The following is a 22,846-nucleotide window of genomic DNA, read 5'->3' as shown; positions in this document are numbered from 1 at the left end:
ATTTCTTTTACAATAGGAAAACTGCCTATATTTACGAGCTTGCATAGTAAATTCAGAGGAGGGGGTGCTATGCGTGCGTATTAAAGTGTATTTAAATGAGCCTCGGGTAGCGTAAATCAAACAATGTCTGTTGAACAATCGAACGCTCGAGTCGAGCGTGCTTGAGGCGAGGACTCTGTCACTCGAAAGCGAACAAAAGGACATTTTTTTCTCGTCGATTAATTATTCCATAGCTCTCGAGAGCTCCGGCAACCTCCCTACGAGGCTAGAATTCACGAGGAAATACGCCGTACGTTTATTTCGCCGTCTCTCTATTTTCCGAATCCTCTTATTACCTTCGAAACTGCAGAGCCGCAGATGAACACAGCGGTAGTTCGAACGGATTTATTGTTCTGTTTAGTTCCTCTAACAATAGGCCAGTATACACTCGGTCTCATCGATTGGTATGTTTGGTAACACTTTCGTGAATGGAACTTTTTTAAATTAAATCCTTTTGGCAAGAGTGTTCAAGCACCGTAATTAAATCTGCTCGCAGTTGTTATGTGATTTACACCGGATAATTATTAGTGAATTTCAGTGACAGAGCTCGTAAAAGCTAAACAAAGTTTGGATGATATTGCTGAGAAGAGATATTCTTGAAATGGCACAATTCGCGTAAAGGTCAATTGAATACCAAGTGACACTTAAAAAACTTGACATTTCATGTTGGCGACATATATTGACCGAGTTTTTTTCGGAATATAATTAACACGTTTGATACGGCTGTCTATATTCATGTTACTAAGTATAATGCACCACCTATATGAAAGTCTGAAACAAATTTAGCGAAAGAATATTTTAGTCTATTTAAATATTATACTACGTACCACAAATTTGAATAATAACGTGTATAAAATTGATTTTATGAAATGAAACAAATTGAGCAAAAGAATGTTTCACACTCCTCGAATATTATATTACGTACGACTGAAGAACAATATGCATGAAATTGCATTTATTGTCAATTTGACACATTTTCTACTGTATATTCTACACTTTATTTTATTTTAACTCTCCGTGTTGGAATATGTATAACTGCAAGCTATCATATATATATACATATATGTCGATAATGTAGAAACCATATATTGTAACACAGTTAAGTGACATCTATGTAATCATCTATGTAATTATAATGACATGCGTCTAGCTAAAACCTCAGACGTAAAACCGCACTCTTACAGTGAACACGTATTGCCACAAATATATTCATCGTTCGTTTCCACAAAGTAAAATCTCATTGTTATCCTATTTTAATATTCCACTTAATAACACTCCGAAAGCGGTGCCTGGATCTTCTTAGACCCAGTGTATAAAAATCGTCATTTAACTTTCAGTTTCTGGCGATGAAATTGAATGAATAACTGTTACGTTAAAAACATGAGAAATACTAACATACATATCCACAAGAAGTACCTCCAAAATGTTAAAATCCAAAATTGATAAATAAAGCAGCAAATGATCTAGAACGTCATCAATTATGTAAGAATAGACCGAAGGTTAAACTTATAAGATTTTATCTTCGCGTTTCATTTTTCAAGCAAGAATTCACAATGTTAATAACTTATATTAAGGAACGAATTAGTCGGGGATACAAGAGTGAATAATAAACAATTATCGAATGTTTCCGGCACGTAAACGTAAATCTACGTATCCATTCAGTATTAACATGGATTCTAATTATGTTTTAACTTGGCAGTGCGTCTGCACGTGAAACTGTTGGCAAAGTTAATCGCACGTTTTACCGAAGCACGAAGTCTGCGTCAACAAAAGAGAACTGTAACCTTCGATCGCGTGCACGTGACCCACAGTTTGTTTAATTAACTAATGAGCCCCGCCCTGCGTCACGAACAGTTCCGTTTTATTAGGTCTGGTGTGTGCACACAAATGCAACCCCCCTCGCGTTGCGTGTGCACGCACTGTCAAGGAACTGACACGAACGTCTGGAGAAGTCGCCAATCGGTGACTATTGTGGAATTAGTCACGATTCGAGCAATAAACGAATTATCCCTCCGTCCTTTAAGGCGAAGAAGATCGGGAACATTCATCGATAAATAATTATCACTTTCCTCGAAGATATTACTCCAAATCTTTGTATGACTATGCTTCGATATTAACCCTTTGGACTCGGAGCTATTTTAACTGGAAAATTAAACACTTCTTCCGATCTAGAATATTTCCATTTTCTACGATTTTTGAAATTTTATGGGTATGAAATTGATATAATATCTAATTCAATTACGCAATTGAATTACATTGTATTTCAATTATATAGTAATTCAATTACGCCATAACTGAATTACATAATTCACAAACCTTTCAATTAATTCAATTACTAAGTATTTTAATCATATGTGTAATTGAATACAATATAATTGAAAAATACAGCTCTCCAAATTATAGCCCAGAACTTTGAAGAAGTGCGATATATTTTTATGTTTTTCTTTCATATTAATGTTTGTTTAATGAGTCTCATTAGATGATTGGTGTTATTTTTTCCTTTAATATATATCGCAACCTAGGTAAACTAGGGACATGTTTCCTTTTTCTGCTTTTCATGTTTATGTCTGAAATTTAAAAAATGTGTAACGCAGAGGTTATTTCTGTTCAGATATCATAAATTTATAAATAATAAATTCCTTCTGTTCGAAAGCTTCACATGGATTTGTCAACCTCTTCTTACCTATGTATCACTTTATTATTGTTTAATTTTTAATTTTAATTTAATTACATCGTAATACATAATTAATATAATTTGATTACAATGTATTTTATAATTGTACTTACTAATTGTAATTATTAATTTGTACTCGTACAATGTAATTGTAACTGCAATTACGAATTACATTGTAATTTAATTGAATGGAGATCTGATGTATAAATTACAACATAACTGAATTACAATGTAATTCAATTACTTTGTAATTATAATTCCTGGGGTAATTCAATTGTAATTCTGCACAACTCTTTTGAATAATGGTACAGCAATTTTTAGTGGTGCCTCTCTCAGAGGGGACAACCGAGTGCAACGGGTTAACAGTAAACTTAACACGGTCGAATGACAATCAGAGTCAGCAGATTAAAACATGTCTCCCCACTCTACCTTCCCCTTCTACGACGCTTTCCCCCACGCTCTCGCCGCGGCCCGGTCTCGTGACCTGACGGTAATCAGTAAAATTATAAAAATGCTTTTATGAAAAATAACGGTTTTGTCTATTCAAACAGAATATAATAAAAATATTGTCCTTTTAATACGGCAATGCTTTCCAGTTACTGTTAGTAACTATTACCGCCGTTCCAATCAAACAATTTGGTCATACACACACAAGAATTCTAATAGGTTATGTAAAAATAAAAAGAATCTTATTAATCCAATAAAAAATAGTTAACCCAATAAATAACTTGACTTTATGTTTCATTTACGTGAAGAACGTTTTATTTGTTTTTATAAATTATAAATCAATCTCTTGACTAGAAATAAATATCCGTACGATTTCAAAGAGTAATTATTTTGCAAAGAAGAACAAATTAACTCCCATATGCGCGCGCGCGCGCGCTCTCTATATTCTTTTATACTATTATTTATTTATGATAATAAAGTTAAAAATGGTCGAATTAAAGTGAAAGTGGGAGGAAACTATTTTCTAAGTACGCAGATTAATGCAATATTGATCTTAATGCTTGTACTCTATTCTAAATGTTGTACTACAATTGTGAGAATTTCTCAAGTATTTTTTATGTGCGGAAATTGAGCAAAAGGTCTACGAAATGCGCACCTTTAACGTTTGAACATAACTGCTGTAAAGCCGTGGTATTATAGACAACTACCAGGAAGAATAAAACGCGAACTGCTGTGGTTATCGTTAATAAAGTGTGCAACGAAGGATACAAAAGAGAACTTTTCGAAAAGTTCTGGGTTGAACGGGCACGTGCAGTAAATGACGGAAAAAGTTCGCTAATGTGTACGTCGCTATTGCAAGTCGACCAGGGAAAAAGCGGCTACTCACGGGAAGTAAGGATTTTTTCGTGCAATTAAACAGATCGTCGCGGACTGTAGCCTGTTCCTCGCGAGGAAACTGTATAAGTAGGTTAAATGCAAGAACTTTAAGGCTGCGCCGCGCGATAACACAGCTGCGGACATGGTGCAGCATGCGCTCGTTAGTCAGAGCTACAACACTACCGCAAGGCATAATGACAGTCACTTTAGGTCTGTCGCAAGAAGGCAGAGTGGACTAATCTACGGTAATAATTTTTTCCACGGAGCTCGAGCGAGTTTCTCTCTGGTTTCGACGGCTGCACTCAGAACAATTTTCTTATTTAAAATACTTTCGAGTTGTTGCTCGAACGATAAATAAATTTCAATCGACAAATGTACAGCTGCATTTCCTCCAACAATTCTGAAGTTCTCACATTGCATCTTTTTAAGTTCAGTCGAATCAATTTGAAATTTCAAGACATTAAAGTAAAAGATTTTTTTCAGAATTGCGTTTAATTGGAGCTTGGAATATGTTATAATAACGATTGATAAAATCATATACTCCCTCTGTCCTATAATAATTTAATTTGTTCCATAATAATATTAGGTTGTTGCATATGAAATGTCCGATTTTTAGCAGTGATATTAAACAAACGCAATCTTGCATACCCAATGTATTCTATCTACAAAATTTCAAGTTTCTTGCTTGTATTACGGTAAAAATAAGACATTATGGTCATTCATGTTTTTCATTTACAAGATTATTATCTTGATTTTGTAGTTCTTTTTACCATCAACGGCTTGTACGTTAATTAATCGCCACATTTTGACTAAAAATCACATAAGGCTATCGTCAATAAGTTATTTTTCCATACATATAAGTAGAATAGACGACAGTCGAATTGGTTGACGTTGAAATAAACTTTATTTACAAGTTAAATTATACATCTACATTAAAATTGAACATAGGATATTAACACTAAACGTACCGAGCTATAAAAGTAACAGGCACGTGGGTGCCTATAAAAAAATGACAAGAATTAATTTATTCAGACTTTGCGCGGTTCTTATTATAACAGGTGCTCTAATAAAGATATTTACTAAATCATTTCTTATGAAGGCATCTTTATTATTTCATTAATTGTGAAATAAAAAATCTAGAACCGGTCATGGTACGTTTAGTGTTAAGGATTAGCTTTGTACCTCTCAAAGTTTTATATATTTAATATACCTACAGACTATAGACTGTAATAGCATTTCTTGATCAAAACGTTTTATAAGAGTTGCATTCTAAAATCGGACATTTCATATGCAACAACCTAATAGTAGCAAAACAAAATAAATATAGAACGCAACATTCATCATCAAACAACTAGATTCCATTAGACACTAAATTAAAAATATCACTCCTAATTTTTATTTTGAGTGTTCAGATAGTTTCTCTCTGGATTTTTCAATAATTTCGTTAGTGCATTTTAAACTTAGAGGTGTAGGTAAATTTTGCTTTCCCTATATGCGTGAGCTTAAAATTATTGGAGCCATCGTTCTTTATTGCTTCGAGCATATAACTTGTTTTTTTCATCTTACTTTTACAATGAGTTGATATTCAACTGAAATGAAACCATTGATTTCGATCAGCGGATGAAATTAGAAAAATAGTTATAATTCGTAATAATTAGGTTAACCTAAGAATTGAAAGATGTGTCATAACAAATGACATATGTCATGAAACGTTCATTTTGATTGAAGGCTTCGCTATTTTACGCTACAACATAACTTACAGCTGCATTCGTCAATAATTCCCGTTTAAGTTTAAATATTCACTTGCTACTATTATTATGGGACAAAGGGAGTACAATATTTCAACTGGGCTTCTTTTACGTCAAACCAGGGCAACATCATCCCCGCTGTCGCTTCACAACCCCCACTACCAATGTACCGGTTGCCCCACTATTAAAAATCAACAATTTATCAGCTAGTGTCCAGAGCACGAGAAAACTAGCGGGAGTCTGAATGGTCAGGTTTCTTTCCCCGTTCCCTTCCGGCTAGTTTTCTCTCGTGCCCCGCACAGTATAATCTAGCGGTTCTTTAATTTTGTATTCATAATGAACATTAAAATTGTCTTCTTCTAGCAAATTCTTCAAGATAAAATAGTTCTAATCGTCGTAACGGCGAAGAAGACGAGGGGTTGAACGTTTCGAGGACCAGAAGAATATTTTCTTGAAATTCGAAGTATTTTCGTCGGCTGGCAAACGGGAAGATTAATAACCGGAAAAATGTCCCACGGTATCCCCTCCACGAAGACGCGGCTTAACCGCGCGACGTTGATCGCGTGCCACGAACCTAACCCTCGACCCGTTCCAGAAAATAAATTCATCCACGTCGAGGTAAGGAAAACCATGGTCTCGGACTCGTAATAAAATCCACGGGGTGAATTATGCGGCAGATAGAGGGGGAGGAGGGAAGGGGGATGACACAGGAATAAAGTCGCGACGTTATTCGTCGGAGGAACTTGGAACCTAATACGACCGGTTTGAGCAGAGCTCGCCGCGAAGCTGCTCGGCAATTTCTTCCCCCGAGCTTTCTCGCCGGATATGCTCGCTCCTGGGCTAAGAAGAAACAATTTGTCAAAGCGAATGAATCCCCAAGAAGTCGGAAAAAGTATGAAAAACAGCATGCAAAACGGGTGACGATCGTTCGCGTTCTCACTGAATGGAAAACAAAATTTACATTTTAATTAAGTCAACGAGAAACGCATCCCTCTGGTTCTCGCAGAAAACCGACGGGAGCAAAAACTAACATAGTTAGACCGGCAAGAAACTTCTGATGAGACATTCAATTATATTTTCATCTCGGAAGTGCAGCCAATCAAAAGGTAAACGATTTTTAAACCTGTTTTGTAAGCGCAGTTGAGCAGTCGACGAGTTTCTTCTAACTACTTTTAGAAGTAGTACACGCAAAACTTCAATGTTTAACCGTAACCTTCGCAAAATAAAAATTCTCTACGTCGATTACATGCAACCAGAGCCAAATAAGTATGCACCAATCTACTGGAACAAATTAGAATATACATACATATAATACTAGACTATATAAAATGCTATTTCAAATATTAAATTGCCGAATTTGTTGAGAGAAGGCGTATACAAATGAGAAACCAAAATATTTGTTACAAACAAGGTATTACGATATTATTTTATGTGAGGGGGCTACTAAAAATTCACTCACTGTTTCTATTAAGTATTAACTCAAACACACATTGAATATTAGATATACAACATTTGAAACAAAAGTTAAAAATTTTAAATATCATAATTAAAGGTACAATCTTTCATTCCAAATGTATACTTAATATTCAACGTGTGTTTGACTTAAGCTTCTATTTCATGCACTACATTGTCAAAATAAAATATTTCAAACGCACTAACTGTCGTGTTATATCTGCAGATTTATGCCACGTTAATCGTTGATGAGTAGTATACGAGACGCTAAGAACACATGTGTTCACGAAAAGCATGAAGTGATAAATTAACTTTCAGGTCCTTGACTCTAATATTAGCCCCTCTCGCGCGAAATACTACCGGAACTACCATATCATAATTTGAAACACTTTCCAGATTGTTAAATTTGTTTGTATTCAACAAATGGCTAAAAATGTAATTACAGTATGAGCAAATAAAGAAATTAAATGCTGAATTTGTTACAGTGAGTATTCAGTTAACCCTCTTACGTTCCTCAGGGTAAAAATTCATCCATTTACTATTTTTACATAGTGTCAAATCTATTTCTTTTTTGCTTCTTTGTAAAGCAAACATGGGGGATTATCATAGAATCTTTCATGTAACTATTTCCGAGGAGCGTACGAGGGTTAATTCTTCCACATTACTCGGTTCTGATAAAAATTAATTTTCTCCAGCATATAACAGTAAAAGTTAATTTCTAAACCTGACGAAAAAATAGTGTTACTCATCATAGTCGTAACGTGACAGCGTGTTAAAACAGTTTTAAACTGCAAAGGCTTAATTCTACTAAATAAGAGTACCACTCACACACGTATCTGTCGTATCTTGCATCCGAAAAATGGGGATTCGTACAATCCCTGCCATAAATCCGTCGATGTAAAAGTTCGCGAGTCTACTGGAATCGTAAAGAATATGAAAATTCAAGCCGCGGCGTCTGTTCCTGCAGAGCTCCATTCTTCCGTTTATGGTGCGCACACAGGTCCGAGCGAACGAGTCCAACTTTCGCGAAACAGACTCCAGCCGGGAATGAACATTTTTCCGCTCTCTGCCAAAAACCCATTCGACGAACTTCCACGATTCAATTTCCACGTTCGCGAATTAAAGCCGTCCCCGGCACATTGTGCAGAGCGTTTACGATCGCCGGCAGTAACTCGTTGCATGAGCGAGTGTACGCGTTTGCGAGGAGGTAAATCGGTGTAAAGACACGTTTCGGCAGTAAAGCGACCGTGAAATATAGTATCTCGCGCTTCGCAGGGATACCAAGCGCGGATGTGCACACAGAATGGAAGAGCATCTATCCTCCCGGAGCGGCGCGGCGCGATGATTTAAGCGTGGTCGAACGATGTCGACTGTGTCTGATGTTTGACGATCGTAAAACGACTGGAAAAGGGGTGAAATGTTTCCGTCGTCGAAGAGTTACGGGCGAAAATCTCGCGTGAAAGGGGGATCCAGTGGAAAAGACCCCGGCCTTTATTGCGGAGCCGAATAAAACCAGTATTTCCACTCGGCAAGCAATCGTGCGGGGGAGCTTTTATTCGGAGACAGGAAGTTACGATTGACCTAGATATTTTGGTCCGTGTCTATCCTTCTTCCGGAAATTGTGTTTTGCCAAGATCGAACTTAAAGTGAAGTTGTGAAAAGTCGACTTGTGAAGTACACACACAGAGATTTCTTCGAAGAAATTTTCTTCCTCACTGTATTTGCACTCTTGTTTTCCAAAAGTTGTTCAGATTTATACGTTTTCTTATGTTAAAATTCTTGTAATATTGGTATATTATACTATATTATATTATATTGGGCAATTGTTGTTTTGAATAAAAATCTACGACCTACTTACAACATTCTACACACTGCAGTCAGATATTGTTTAATGTTAACATCAATTTTAGATAGCAACGAGGTGTCTAGTATCATTCCAGGATAATTAATTAATAGTCAAGATGTATAAATTCTAACGAGGTCTCCTAGAGGATCTTGCTATCCATGGAATAAGTACGAGAACGTCGTAGCATCACGATTACTTCCGGTTGACCATTGCCCACCGAGAATCGGACGTTCGGTGCGAACTTATTATCGAGTCGTTCCCACAGCTCGTTCCGGCGAAAACTACATGAGCGTGGCGGACGCGACTCGACGCGCGATCGCACGTGTGCACGTTTCTTATCCGCGACCGATGTGTACCAGACTCTCTGGAGGGCCGTTTCGTGATACCGGCAATCATATGCCGCCGTGTGCTCTTTATCAGTATGGCATTACGTCTCGCTCAAGGAACGGAAATCGGTCTTTCAATCGCTTGCGATCACGCGCCTTTATCATCTCGCGGAAACGCCGCAGCTGCGTATCGCACCCAACGTCTGCCGTTTAGCTAATGGTTTTAATATTCCCCGAATATTCCCGTTCAGAACTGTTAATTTTGAACAGCAAGACTCGAACAAGCGACCTACAGATTACCAGTCTTTCTCGCAGCGCCCTCGCCCACTGCGGTTCTTGTTAATTTTAAACATTTATATAAATAAAAAATGGCTAGGTTATTATACAACAGGTGTTCTAAAATGCCGTACACATTTTTGGTCATATTTCAAAATAATATAGTGTTATTTTTACGCAACTACCGTTATTGTTAATTGAATTATTGTATCATTCTATCAGAATTAATCAATCTTCTTCTTTTGTACACATATAAGAATAAAGATCCATCATCTTGTGAAATAAATTGTAACTGTATTCTTCTTTAAGTAACTGTAACTGTAACTGTATTTTTGTTCCTTTGGTTTAATTGCACTTTTATACCAATATTTACCTTAATTTAATGAGTTATGTGTCATTTTAAAGCTTGTTTTACGCTCTATTTAATTATGTTTTTGGTATTTAATTCCATTGAAATTTTTATTAAATTATTTGGCCGTCGTTGCCAGCGCTGCACTGTGCATTCGTTGACACTTCCTTCCCCCCATACTTCGTTAATATTCCGAGCCGCTTGAGCGGCACTTCGGCCTAGTTTGAACTCGTAGAAAAAAATAATTCGAAAATTTAATAAAAATTTGAATAAAATTAAATATCAAAAGCATAATTAAATAGAGCGTCCTGCATTTCTTTCTTTACACAACCTAGTAATTCCCCTGATCTAGCGACACTGTGTCAATTCGGGAGATAAATGCATTTATAGATTAAAATGGGGCACTCTGATGACGCAGATTGTAGGTAAATACATATCTCATTAGAGTTCTGTGGTACCCAGCATCGTAAAAGCTTGTTATTGGGGTTCTTCCCTTGTCAGTCATGAAATCAATTGAGTCTATGATCGTGGCATATCAAGAAGGTCGAGATGCCTCGGGAGAAGGACGAGAGGTCTCCGAAACGATGCAAATTGCGAGCATTAATCGTGGGAGGGGTTAGTGGTGGGGTTAGTAACGAGCCGTAGAATTCCGCGTGGGCTCGCCCGAAAGAACGGCCGGGAGAGGAAAATGGACGGAAGACGCAAGCACGGATCTGAGCGACGACGCCCCCGTGGCACGTTGTTCAGCTATTTTAATGCGTCGCTAGATGATTGATTAAATTTCTGCGAGCCTCCGCCGTTGTAATTGAATGCACGTCCCGACGGGTGTCGATTTTTACGGCTACGGGAAAGGCTACCCTCTTCGACCGAGCCCGGCGAACCTTCCACGAAGATACCGGATCGCAATGAACGGCCAGCCGTGCAATTTTGCCCGTGCCCCGCTTGCATACGCCCAGCCTAATCGCTTTCTTCGATCTGAGCGCGTTTGCATTTTTTCTTGTTACGATAGCTACGTGTCTAAGGCCTGCAGCGTGTACACGGTTCACCCTAAAAGTCACTGCTAGCCTGCGGATTTTTATGCGGTTATTTTTGTAACAAGGTTCATCGTCTTTTTATTAACTGTAACATAACTATCAAAGTGAAAAGTGTTTCGCTATTGTAAGTCAAGATCTGTTCGATTGGATAAACTTGAACTTTGTTTCTAACTAAAGTTTACGAAGGAAGAATGCATTATTGTGGTACAATCTATTATTGTTCATAAAATCTCTTAAGAATACTCAAGCTTTCTTGTTTCAGTACTAACTCGTATTATAAGATAAGTAGCTATGTGATAGTCTTACGTGTTTCTTACGTGTTCTCCTTTCATTTATCTAATTTCACTTTCCCAACTCTCTCCTTTTCCTTAAAGTTTTTTTCTATGCACTTATCTGCAAAATGGTTTACTTCACGACAATAATCCGTAAGATCGTTCGGTTTCATAAAATGACATGAAAACGACTGGCTTTAATTAATGTCTTATAGGCCTTTATCCGTTTATTAGATACTTCAGAAAAATAATACTATTTATTAATTATTTATCCAGAATGCTATTAAGTTCATATTTTAAATTCGAATATTTTGTAGATTGTCAGTTTATTTAACTGCAAATTGTTCCTAACCAAATGTTTAGGGGTCTCACATCTATAACATTGTATTTTAATAATGTATCGCTTCAATTAGATAAAATGATATTAATTATACAATTAAGAATATACAAGAATATTACAATAAGATCAAAAATATGCTAAACTTTACATCTTCTTTTCCAAAAAAAAGAGAAATATTTACTTCGTAAACAAATTATGTAGGGGTACCTTCCCTTACGTGTTTTCAGTATATTTTCTAAGCCATTACTGGACATCTTTGCAATAATCTGCAAGGAGCACACTAAAAAGTTAATTATAATATTTGTACAGGAAAAAAGAAATCCTATTATACATACAAACCAAGGTAAACGTAACTACAGCCTATAGACATACATATTATGATTACAAACAATCTGTAAAAGGACTGACATTATTGAAGAGTAATATGACCTGCGCATTGTGTACTATTGTCCGAATTTTATGGAAACGTGATGAACATAAATTATAAGACATCAATAACAAACTGAAATCATGCGCGCTGTCAAACGTGCACAGACAACATCGTACGTCCATGCGCATAAACAAGGGGTATAATTTACAAAAAAAAAAGAAACGAAAATGGAGATAAATTTGAGAAATTAACGGCACTCCCACGCGAACTATTACCCCGTGTCGGCTAAAATAATAATTCCCCCTGCAATGGTGTCATAAATCTACGGCTGCGTACGCAACCCGAACGAGAATGCATCGAGGTATTACCGTATCGATTGTCGAGCCTCAGGCGCAATACTGAACAAATTGCTATTATCTCCGGTACGCACTGATTCAGGAGTATTCCGAGTTGCCGCGTGGGTAGTTACTGATACGTGTTGCGTCTTCGTGAACAATATTTGGCTAGGTCTCATGAAAACAGCTTTTAGAGAGAACATAGCAATGTGTAACACACTTCTGTGTGTCAACTTGCGGAATAGTTTGCCAATTCCGTATTTTAAGTGTCTAATGCAAAACTGGTGGAAGTCAATATAATTAATCATTAGATTAAAAATAAAAATTTCTTTCTTCTTTCAATCACCTGATTAAGCTTCTGTTTTTAAATCATTCTAATATGTCCACTGCTTCCCATTTTTGTTACAAACGCATCAAATCGATTCATGTTTTTCCCCATGGTGATTATACTTCTTTGGAGTTTCCTTGTTTTACAAACGAGACACGAGTGTCCACTCTCCCTAATGGAGTATATAACAACTGAAAGTAATCGTTAATCGGTGAAATGTTCCGAGGAGTTAATCGATTTTCAAAATAGATTGTATTAGTAGCTTTCATCGTAGTTTCATCAAGGAGAATAATTAACGCGAACTTCGTAAAGTGGAATTGTTGAGCAACGAGAGGACACGAACTTCGAGAGGGGGAAAAATTAAAAGTAGAACTTTTAATATGATCAGGATAATGATACTGCTTTTGAAACTCGAGTTTCAGTGGGAGTAAGTATTAACGAACGAAATTTCTATATGAAAGCGGTGTTTAACTAATTCCTTTTATGTCGTGAACTTATTATATTCGTTTAATTCTCGTCACTGGCCTTGTGTTGTTCATTTGCTGTAATTTTTCTAATTATTGTTGCAATAACCTCTACAATTTAATTACTCCTCACCTTAGTAACCCAAATTTTCATGAAATACTCTTATGTCACAAACATAAATCACTGTATATTATGATTAGACTGCGGATCTTTATGCAAAATAAAATTTTTATACATCAATTGCAATCTACAGGAACTAAGTAAAAATTAATTTTGTTCATTATTAATTTTGATATGGTGAAAATAGTATTTCAACACTGTTGAAGTCTTTTAATCCTTTTAATGTTTTGAATTACGCCTACTCATTTTTGTCATAAATGCATAAAATCCGCAGTCAAATTATGATTATAATTATTCGTTCGTAGCGGAGACAACGGTGCATTAAGGGTTAAATATTGCCAAACGAGAGTTTGATATTTGAGACAGCAGGGAAATAAATTGCTAAAATCACGAGCACGATACGTGCGCTGGTGATTTCAATGCCCGGTCAGACCGCGATCGTCGCACGCGAACGTTTGATTAAAGAACCGTCAGGTTCGTGAGCGGCTGCGTGAATTGAAAAGACGCTTTTACGGATCCTCCTTTTCACAGTAGACGGAAACGAGGTTCAGAGACTATTTCAGTGGCCGAAATGGTTAGCACGGCACGAAAGGACACATTCTCCGGCTTAGTCACCCCTAAACGACGGTGGCGGCGCGGCGAAGGAAGCGTAATTGAAAACGAGCGGGGCAAATAAGAAATTCCAGGCACGAGTAATCAGATGACGGAGAGAAGGGAGGAGAGAAAAGCAGTCCGCGAGACAAGAGGACGACGGAACTGGCTGGCTGGTTGGTTGGTTGGCGAAGAAGAAGAAGAAGAAGAAGGCGCGAAGGAGGGATTGTGAAACCGCAGAGCGGGATATTATCGAGCGCATGAACGTGCGGTTAGGGTCGGCGATGCGCCATCGTCGAGTATAAATCCGCTGATACGACGTGAAAGCCGACGCCGGTACAGGACCAGCCTAGGCTTTTTCTCGGGACTTGAACTACGCCGGGGGAAGGGGGCTGGAGCTAGTTCAAAAGATGTCGGATAAGGTCGGCGGCGGTGTTGTAGGTGTGAGGCCCGATACTGCAGTTGCAACTGCAGCTGCTGCAGAATTGCCGCAGGGGGCGACGCGCGACGAGTCGAACGTGACCGACGATATCGAGCCCGAGAAATCCGCGAGAACGGCCAATGTCCGCTGTTTTCCAGATAGCTACCCGTTTTCCAGGTGCAACTACAAACGAGTATGATTCTTTGTCCGATTCACAGATTCCGCCAATGGTCGGAATAAACTGCGAGGAGCAGAATTGAACCGAACTATTTTTCCGGAGAAGCATTATTTACCGTATTTATTTAGACGATGTCTAAATAATGTGAGCTTGAGGATCATTAGTATTCTAATCCCGTTAAATTTAATTGACTAGTCGGGTCATTTGAAAGATGAACAATATGTACTGATCTTCCCACGCGTAAATAATTAAATTAAATGTTTGCAGCTTCAGGATCAACCCTTATTTTCACATACTGTATAATCGTTCATCTCTTTATGTCTATGTTGCGAGATGTATTTCTTTAACCCTTTGGAGTCTGATTTATTTTTCGATTTGTTAAGACTGGTATATTCGTGTATAATGGAAAACGAGGATCTATTTGTCCCATTAGGCGCACGTAATACATGGGTGGGACACATATGTCCCGATAGACTCCAAAGGGTTAAAATGTAACGTTACAAATTGGAACATAATTTGTTGATTTCACGTGTAGAGCAAACATGGGTGAATTATTATCCTAGTCTCTTTTATATTCTATCCTTGAGGAGCATATGAGGGTTAAGACTGTATGCATCCTCAAAGGGTTAACAATCCGGTCACCCGCTGTACGAATATGTTTGCTATTAATGGTTCGAATGTTCATGTATGCGAGAGAATCCTTATCACGAGATCCGTTACCGAAAATGATGAGTGTCGGCGAACGGGGTTCTACCGATGCCCTGGAATTATTAAATCCTCTCGAAGTGACCATTCCGGGCTGAAGTATAGCGATAATCGCGATTTATAGCCGCGGAGCGTCGTTACCGGTAGACGACGGTCTAGCCCGAAATGAGTTTCCTGACCGATTGGTATGCTCGGTGTCGCCGCGGAATCGTTACAGCGTGTAATAAAACACGAGAAATTGCTCTTTACAGACGTTCCCCTCTGTACACAGAAAAACTCATTAGCCGGCGCGGCGGCACAGTTTCACGAATATCGAGAGCGCCTACGGTGAGCAGCTCCATTCGATAAGGCAGCAGAAAAAGAAGCGATTTTCGAGGAACAATTCCGTGGAGGCACGTGGCACAATCTTGTGGGATGGAACGTCCCTTTTGTCTATTTTATCCACTTTGTCCACAGGATACCGTCCGGTGTTTATTCACGACGCACGGGGCAGACGAGGGTGGGTAGCTTCGAAAAACTGGCCTACATACAAGCTATAGGGATGGATCGAGGCAATAGGAGCACGGACAAAGACGTTCGGCTTCTTGCCGGGTCGAAAACGTGTTTCTTCTTGGCAAAACGCGACGTCGGCTACGGAAATTGCACCTAGATGGAACGATCGACGCTCACCCCCTGCGGGGTTGCTCGCCGCACAGATAGATTACCTTCGAGGTTTGCCATGGAGAACCTATAGCTGTCGATCCTCGGCGTGTTGATGTCCGAGTTGAAAGGCCTGAGGGTCGCCGAGCTCACATTGTCCAGACCCTGAAACATCAATTCATCGGGACGTTAGAGGGTACGAACGGTTGCAATTTTCCTTTTCAGATACAAATTGTAAATCTTCAACCCTTCGGAGACGACGTCGGGCTGCCAGTTTCTCCTTGTGTAACTGACGTTGTACGATGTCACAGATGTTACACCGTAACTCGCTGGAGATTCAGACATTTTGATATGTGGTTTTCATAGTGAAAGTGTATCACGCTTAGTAATCTGATTTTGTGCGATAACATTTGAAGTATTCGTGAATTGTCAGTACACACGTCAGTACACACTCGTCTCCGAAGGATTAATGGATTTTTAACAGTGAACGTGCCATTACCAGTCAATTAACTGATTTCATATTATTTATTTTGTATTATTGAAATTATAACTGCGAAAAATCTAAATGGGTTCAATCTTATAATTTTTATACAATAACGACATATACCAGACACTATCAGTGCGTTAAGTATTTAAAAAATATCATTTGCTAATTATATGAGAAAAGTTGTTTTGAAAATTATAAATTTTTAATCCAGAAAATGAAGGATTTATTTCAACAGAGGTTTGCTGTGTGTGGGCTGCTCGCTTAATTAACTTAAATTACTTGAAACAAAATAGTTATTATTTCTTCAAAATATAATTATTTGCCTTCTACATATATTTTCATCATAATTAAATCTCCCCCTGACAACACAAAGGCATTTGGGGATCAAACACATTTAACGCCATTATTTCATTTGTTTTGACATTATTGTATCGCTTATTATTAATTACTTTGTGACCTTATTGTATTCAGTAATAAATTTTATTTGATATTTCGAATATAATCCATCTGGTTTGAAGCATTAAGTAAATAAATAGTAATAACGTACGTTTCTCGATATTTATGCTTTGCGGATTGGTAAAGTTTATCTTCGATATTTCGCAAAAATATTCTGGTGAAGTCCGTGGAAAGCCAAACAATCTGCAGGATTTTATAAAACCGTTCAGAAAAACTGACAGCCCACGAGCTGAAGCAGCCACCGGAAATTGTGAGATTGCAACAATCTTTTGATAACCTGAATCAATATTAACACAGACATCGCTGCCTGAGGGTTTCTATAGGATATACGTATGCACAGATGCTACTGAACGATTCCCATTTTCGAATCGTAATACATATCGGAAATCTGCAGATCCGAAGGCTAAAATATTAGGTTGGGGAAAAAGAAATCCATTATTTTTACGTTATCTCAAGCGGAGAAATGATGGATTTCTTTTTCCCCAACCTAATATTAAACCCAAATCCATCGGTGCGAATCGACATAAGTCCATTTGGTAAGATAAAACTCAGCACAATAAAGTGACTCGAGTCTTGAAAAAAATGGAGGCATAGTGTCGTACAATTTTTCCTATTCGGTATTTCAAGGTTGTCACATTGGCTAGAAATATAAAAATTTAATCTTGATAGCTGACAAAAAGAAACATTTATTTGGCATATTGTCGATGTACTGTCTATTTGTTGTTTTTTATGTCCATGTTTATCGCAAGTTCACAAAAAAGAGTAGAACTGCACGATCTAAGAAACAGCAGGGACCCAAGGATTTTTCTTAGATCAAGGCTTTATTCCTTTTCTCGCAATTCTTCCCCATTCGTCTATCCAGAACGGCGCTAAAATATTAAGTCTCCATCGACACATACGAGACAAGTGAATCGTTCGGCAAAATGGAACCGTGTTACTCGAATAAAGTTACCGCAGTCTTGAAATCACGGATCCGCTCCTTTTCACGCAATTTTTCCCCGTTCGTCTCTGCGGAATGGCATCAATGGCCGAGTATATTTCACGAGCAAGCCGCGACGATGGGTTCCTTGAAACGGAAATAGCGTTCGCGACGCGGGCTGAATTCGTCGTAGTTTCGAGGTTTCTTGCGACACCGGCGTGGCAGTCAGCCGGCGGCGGCACGGTCGATCAGTAATCCGTTCGAGATCCTTTTACGTTCACGGCTCGGCGGGAAATGCAATTCGCGCGGGCCCGTGGATTCGCTTCACCCAATTTCCTTTGAGCGTACGTTGTAAAGCATGTACCGAGGACAGGACTTAAAAATCAATTGATCGTTGGACTGGTTTGATTTGCGGATCATTGGTACGTCGAATGGAACTGTTGAAATTTTCTATCAATTCCGAACTAAAAATCTTTGTCGTCTTTTCCGTTGCCAGAAAACTTGTAAAATACAGTGGGTTCACTGAAACTGTAATTCCATACATTTTTGTGCAAATAAACAATTTTCATTTCCTTGAAAATAGAAAGAAGTTCTAGCTAAGTTGGTACACTCTTCTAATGTGGAAAGCAGATTTTCTAAAAACACTGCGAGATAAATAAATATGGTACTAAAACTTTAAATTATCGTTTCTTATATATTATAATAAATATTGATAATTTCATTACAGTTGCAGTCAAGGGCCCAAGCTTTCCACAGAGTGCCATTTAGTCCAAAACAGATTTCATGTTGAGTTAGGACCCTGGGAGATCTTTTTATCGCTTGCAGATGGTGCCTGATGGTGCAGATTGCTACCTTCATAAAACAACAAACAATAGAACGCCAGGCGCCTAATGATGTTACGTTCAGGGGCTTTCCCAAACAGGAGTTTTTGCGAAGAAAGTTCTGTTGCACCATTCCACCCGCATCTGGCTTCTCTGTGGTGGTTGCTACCCCCATAAGCATCATGATGGGCGGTAGCTGCACCACCACAGAGGACGCTGTCCTTTTAACAGCGGCGAAAGCTGATCGGACAATACCCTCACCTCGATTCCCATCATTTGCACAACAGTAATTAGATAAGTTATACACAAAGTCCAATTTTGGACGAAGTGCCATAATTCTCAAAGAGAAGAAAGTAAATCTCAAGTTGGAGAACTTGAATAGTGACAGATATTAATGCACAGAATGCATTTAGATAAGAACAGGATTAGTAACAATTCTTTTATTAACACTAAACGTACCACGACCGGTTCTAGATTTTTTATTTCACAATTAATGAATTTATAAAGGAGCTTCCACAAGAAATGACTTAATAAATATCTTTATTAGAGCACATATTATAATAAGAACCGCGTAAAGTTTAGATAAATTAATTCTTGTCATTTTTAAAAGGGAACCACGTGTCTGTTGCTTTTATAGCTTGGTACGTGTCGTGTTAATACTGGTAATCATTTTGTTCGTGCAAATACTCTTTGGAGACGTAACTGTTCCTTGCGATCCTGAAACGTTAGAGGTCTAAACCTCCAATCAAGAAGAATCGAGGCTGAGACCCCATTACTATAATCACCGATTATAAACGAGCTATTTGTGATCGGATGTTTCTACGAACAAAAACAGTCAGCGAATAGTTCGCCAGCTTTGCAATCTCTACTGAAGACACGCTCCAAGAGCCGTAAGATGTAAGTGCGTTGACCATCGTATCGTGTGCACAACGATCGATGGCAATGTGGTTGTCAATTGTTTTTTTGCCGATGCTGTTGGTCAGCGACCGCATGCTTGCTCTCGTACACTTGAACTATCGTTACGATCACACGCAACAGTTAACCTCTCGCGCTGAAATGATGTCTCACAGACGTTCCAGCTCCTACGACTCAAAACCGTCAACGTCTAACGCACATGGCTTCGCACTCGTAACTTTTAAATAGATGACACACGTGCAGCCCGACGGTAATTAAAGATGAACACTATGAAGACTGAGAGGCTGATAAGGAAACGTGGCGAAATAACAATCATTGAGTTTGACGAAACTTTATAAGAGGATAGCTAGTTTTATAGTTTTTTGAGAAACCGTTACGTACTGCGGATTTATGCAAAATGAAAATTGCTGCATTGATTACAAGAAGCTTAAGCAAACATAGCTGCGTTCGTTAATATTTATGTTACTGTTTTGTATTTTACCTAGTCACTTTGTGATTGAATATTTTGGAAATTACTGGATCTACAAAAACCGTCATAGAATCTAATAATTAAACTGCAAATCTTTATGCAAACTAAATGTGATTGATCGCAATTGCAACAGACTGGAGTGAAATAGAAATTAATTTACATTCTTTTAATACATTGCAGATAATATAACTTTTTAAAGTTTTTCTAATGTTCTTTACTGTCTTGTGTTTCCTCCATTCATATCATAAATGCATAAAATCCGCAGTTTATTAATAACGTCACCTTCAAATGACTTAATTCTTGAGACATCATACATCATAGTTATTTCGAACTACTCCAAGGTGTTCAACTATCAAAGAGTACTTTATGCTATAACAGCTGTGGCTTGTAATTGCCTATAAAAACTGTTCTCAGTAACTTTAATTGTGATGTACCAATATTCCATTACTTTCTTGTAAGAAAGCCTAATGATTCCAGTTTATGCCATAACTCTCCCACACAGAGACACACCTAGAATGCCAGTAAGATTGAAAGCAATTAGGCCAATCCCGATGCAGATAGTTCCAAACATTCTCAATGGATACCAGGAGATCGTCGGGAAAATTCCCCTGATATCTCCATTTTAGAATTAGATTTCGTCAAACAATAGTTCATTAACCCTTGCAAAGCAGATGCTTTTCACGATCACAAGATAGCCATGATTACTGATCAATCTTCTTTTGCATATTGTTGAACCTATTTGGGTAACTACTAAAAATTTAAGATTTGAGTGGAACATTTATAACTCTGAATCAAGATAGCCCTAAGTCCCACTATCTCTATCGATTGATCCTTGCCATCCCCTAAACAAGGTCGTCAACCCCTAAGTAAGGGATTGATAAACCATGAGGAATCTTGTCACACACAGGGTAGTATACAAAAGTATGAGTCACCTAACGTTGCCACCTCAAATATCTTTGTTGTTTTTAAAGATACGTCAAATGTCTGCAGGACAAAGTTGAATGATTCAGTGGGGCTCACATGATACCAAAAATATTTTTGTTTTTATGTGATTCCTTTTAGGGATATCAAGGTCACCTTCATTTTTTTAAATGGAAGCACCCTTTCTTGAACACCTACGATGATAGTCCCTTTCATTAGGAATTCAATGACTATAATTACCCATGCACGTATAAACTTTCTAAGAAGCTCCTCTGGTCCATATAACAGACACAGAACATTATTATTTTGCATTAACCATTAAAAATTCGCAGTCTACTCGTTAATCATTCACTAATTTTCGAAGCCCCTTATTTGTAGACTTCATAGTTAGGCTTTAAAAACAACAAAGATATTTGAGGTGGCAACGTTAGGTGACTCACCCTAATAAAGTATGCAAAAGTAGTAAAAATATTATTTTAGTCGAATGAAGCTAAACAGATTGGTAAAATCCAATTGGATTTTGCTTATACACGTATCCTTTTTTTTTTAATACACGTATCCAGCAATGGTGTGTAGAAACAAATTTCAGTTGCAACATGAGAATAGATTAAAATCGTGTAAATCTGAATGCGTTACCATTTAGTCGCACAGTGTTATTGAACACTAGTTGTTTTTACGACGAGAAGACGTTATGAAAAATCTTGCTGTGGGTTGGAGGGAAACACGACCGCTGCCCTCGCAGTGGCGCAGAGCCAGCTAGAACCAGCGGTCTTCCGCGTTTTGAACCATTAGCCGTAAATAATGCGAGAGTCGAGTTGTCCGCTCGGCCGTGTGTGTACATGCGGCGTTCTACGGCGGTTAATCAAGCAACAGCACCGTACGGTGAACACACGGTGCCTTCGGCCCCGTACACCCACACGACAAACCGTCCGAGAGCGGACAGGAGAAAACTGGGCTCGCTGTGTGTACGTCGTGTACACGTTCCGCTACGTCCGATAGATCGCTTACTCTCCTCTCTTCTTCTCTTCTCTTCTCTTCTCTGCTACTCTCTTCTCCGCACGGCCTAGTTCTCCGTGTGCTCCATAGCACACGGGACCCCATGGCACATTCTATCGGCGATTCCTCGACGGCCGAGCGTGCTCCCGAGTGAAACGGTTCGAACCACGGGGGTGACTCTTCGCTGAACTGTGGGATGACGTTCGAGCATCGGTGTTCCAGGCTTGACGGAAAAGTTTTCGCTTACTTTCATTGATTGGATAGTTTACCATCGGTCAGACCGGGGTTGACACAATTTTCGGGCTTTGATTTCTGTAATTTTTGTTATTCAGCAATTACGTACAACAAAGTTCAGACACTGTTCGAACCACCCTCTTTACACATCGCACCCTTGCTGCAAAAGTGACGCAACTGGAAAAATGCATTTTTAATTATCAGTAGATTACGGATTTTTTGCATTTGTGACAAACAGGTGGATGCTATTTAACACTTTACCTACCGAAAGCCTATTAATAGGATTTTCAATAATTGTGCTGTACCAAAAGAAAGCATAGATATTGTTTTTAGATTGCAATCTCAAATGAAACTATTAGATCACGTTATTGAGGGTGACTTGTTAGTTCACAATGAAAATTACTGTTGCTATTGAAGGTTCCATTAAAAAGTGTTTAGCCATGTATCATATATTTTTCAAAATTACGCAATAATCACCGGTCGGTGATGTGTTAAAATGGTAAAAACATGAAGACAATTTACGAACGCCCGCTTATGTCCTCTTCAATTTATTAAAATTGGCAAAGGTAGAAAGATATTTTTATATGGCTTCTGTGTCTTATAATTAGAGAAGAAAATTTTTATTTTGCATAAAGATCCGCAGTCTACTGGTAACTTATTTTGCAATCTTTGCATCAAATCAAATTAAATGAGGACCCAACATTCGTAATTCTAGATGTGACAAACGCATCTCCTATATTTTTTACGCAATAATACGATACGCGAGTGTGTAAGATGCTGTAATAATTGATAAAACG

The 22,846-nt window shown here is 38.2% G+C and overlaps 1 protein-coding gene across 7 annotated transcripts in view; it reads right to left on the bottom strand.

Annotated features, from left to right (window-relative positions):
- LOC143213288 (uncharacterized) overlaps positions 1-22,846 on the bottom strand; it is a 331,704-nt gene that overhangs the window by 35,118 nt on the left and 273,740 nt on the right. For all 7 annotated transcript variants that reach the window (XM_076432999.1, XM_076432997.1, XM_076432998.1 and 4 more), the window contains one exon: positions 15,897-15,996. In XM_076432999.1, the coding sequence (XP_076289114.1) occupies positions 15,897-15,996 (100 nt within the window). The remainder of the gene's footprint in view (positions 1-15,896; positions 15,997-22,846) is intronic.

This window comes from Lasioglossum baleicum, chromosome 11 (genome assembly GCF_051020765.1).
Source record: "Lasioglossum baleicum chromosome 11, iyLasBale1, whole genome shotgun sequence".
Lineage (NCBI taxonomy): Eukaryota > Metazoa > Arthropoda > Insecta > Hymenoptera > Halictidae > Lasioglossum > Lasioglossum baleicum.
This window is presented reverse-complemented; position numbering and strand designations above follow the sequence as displayed.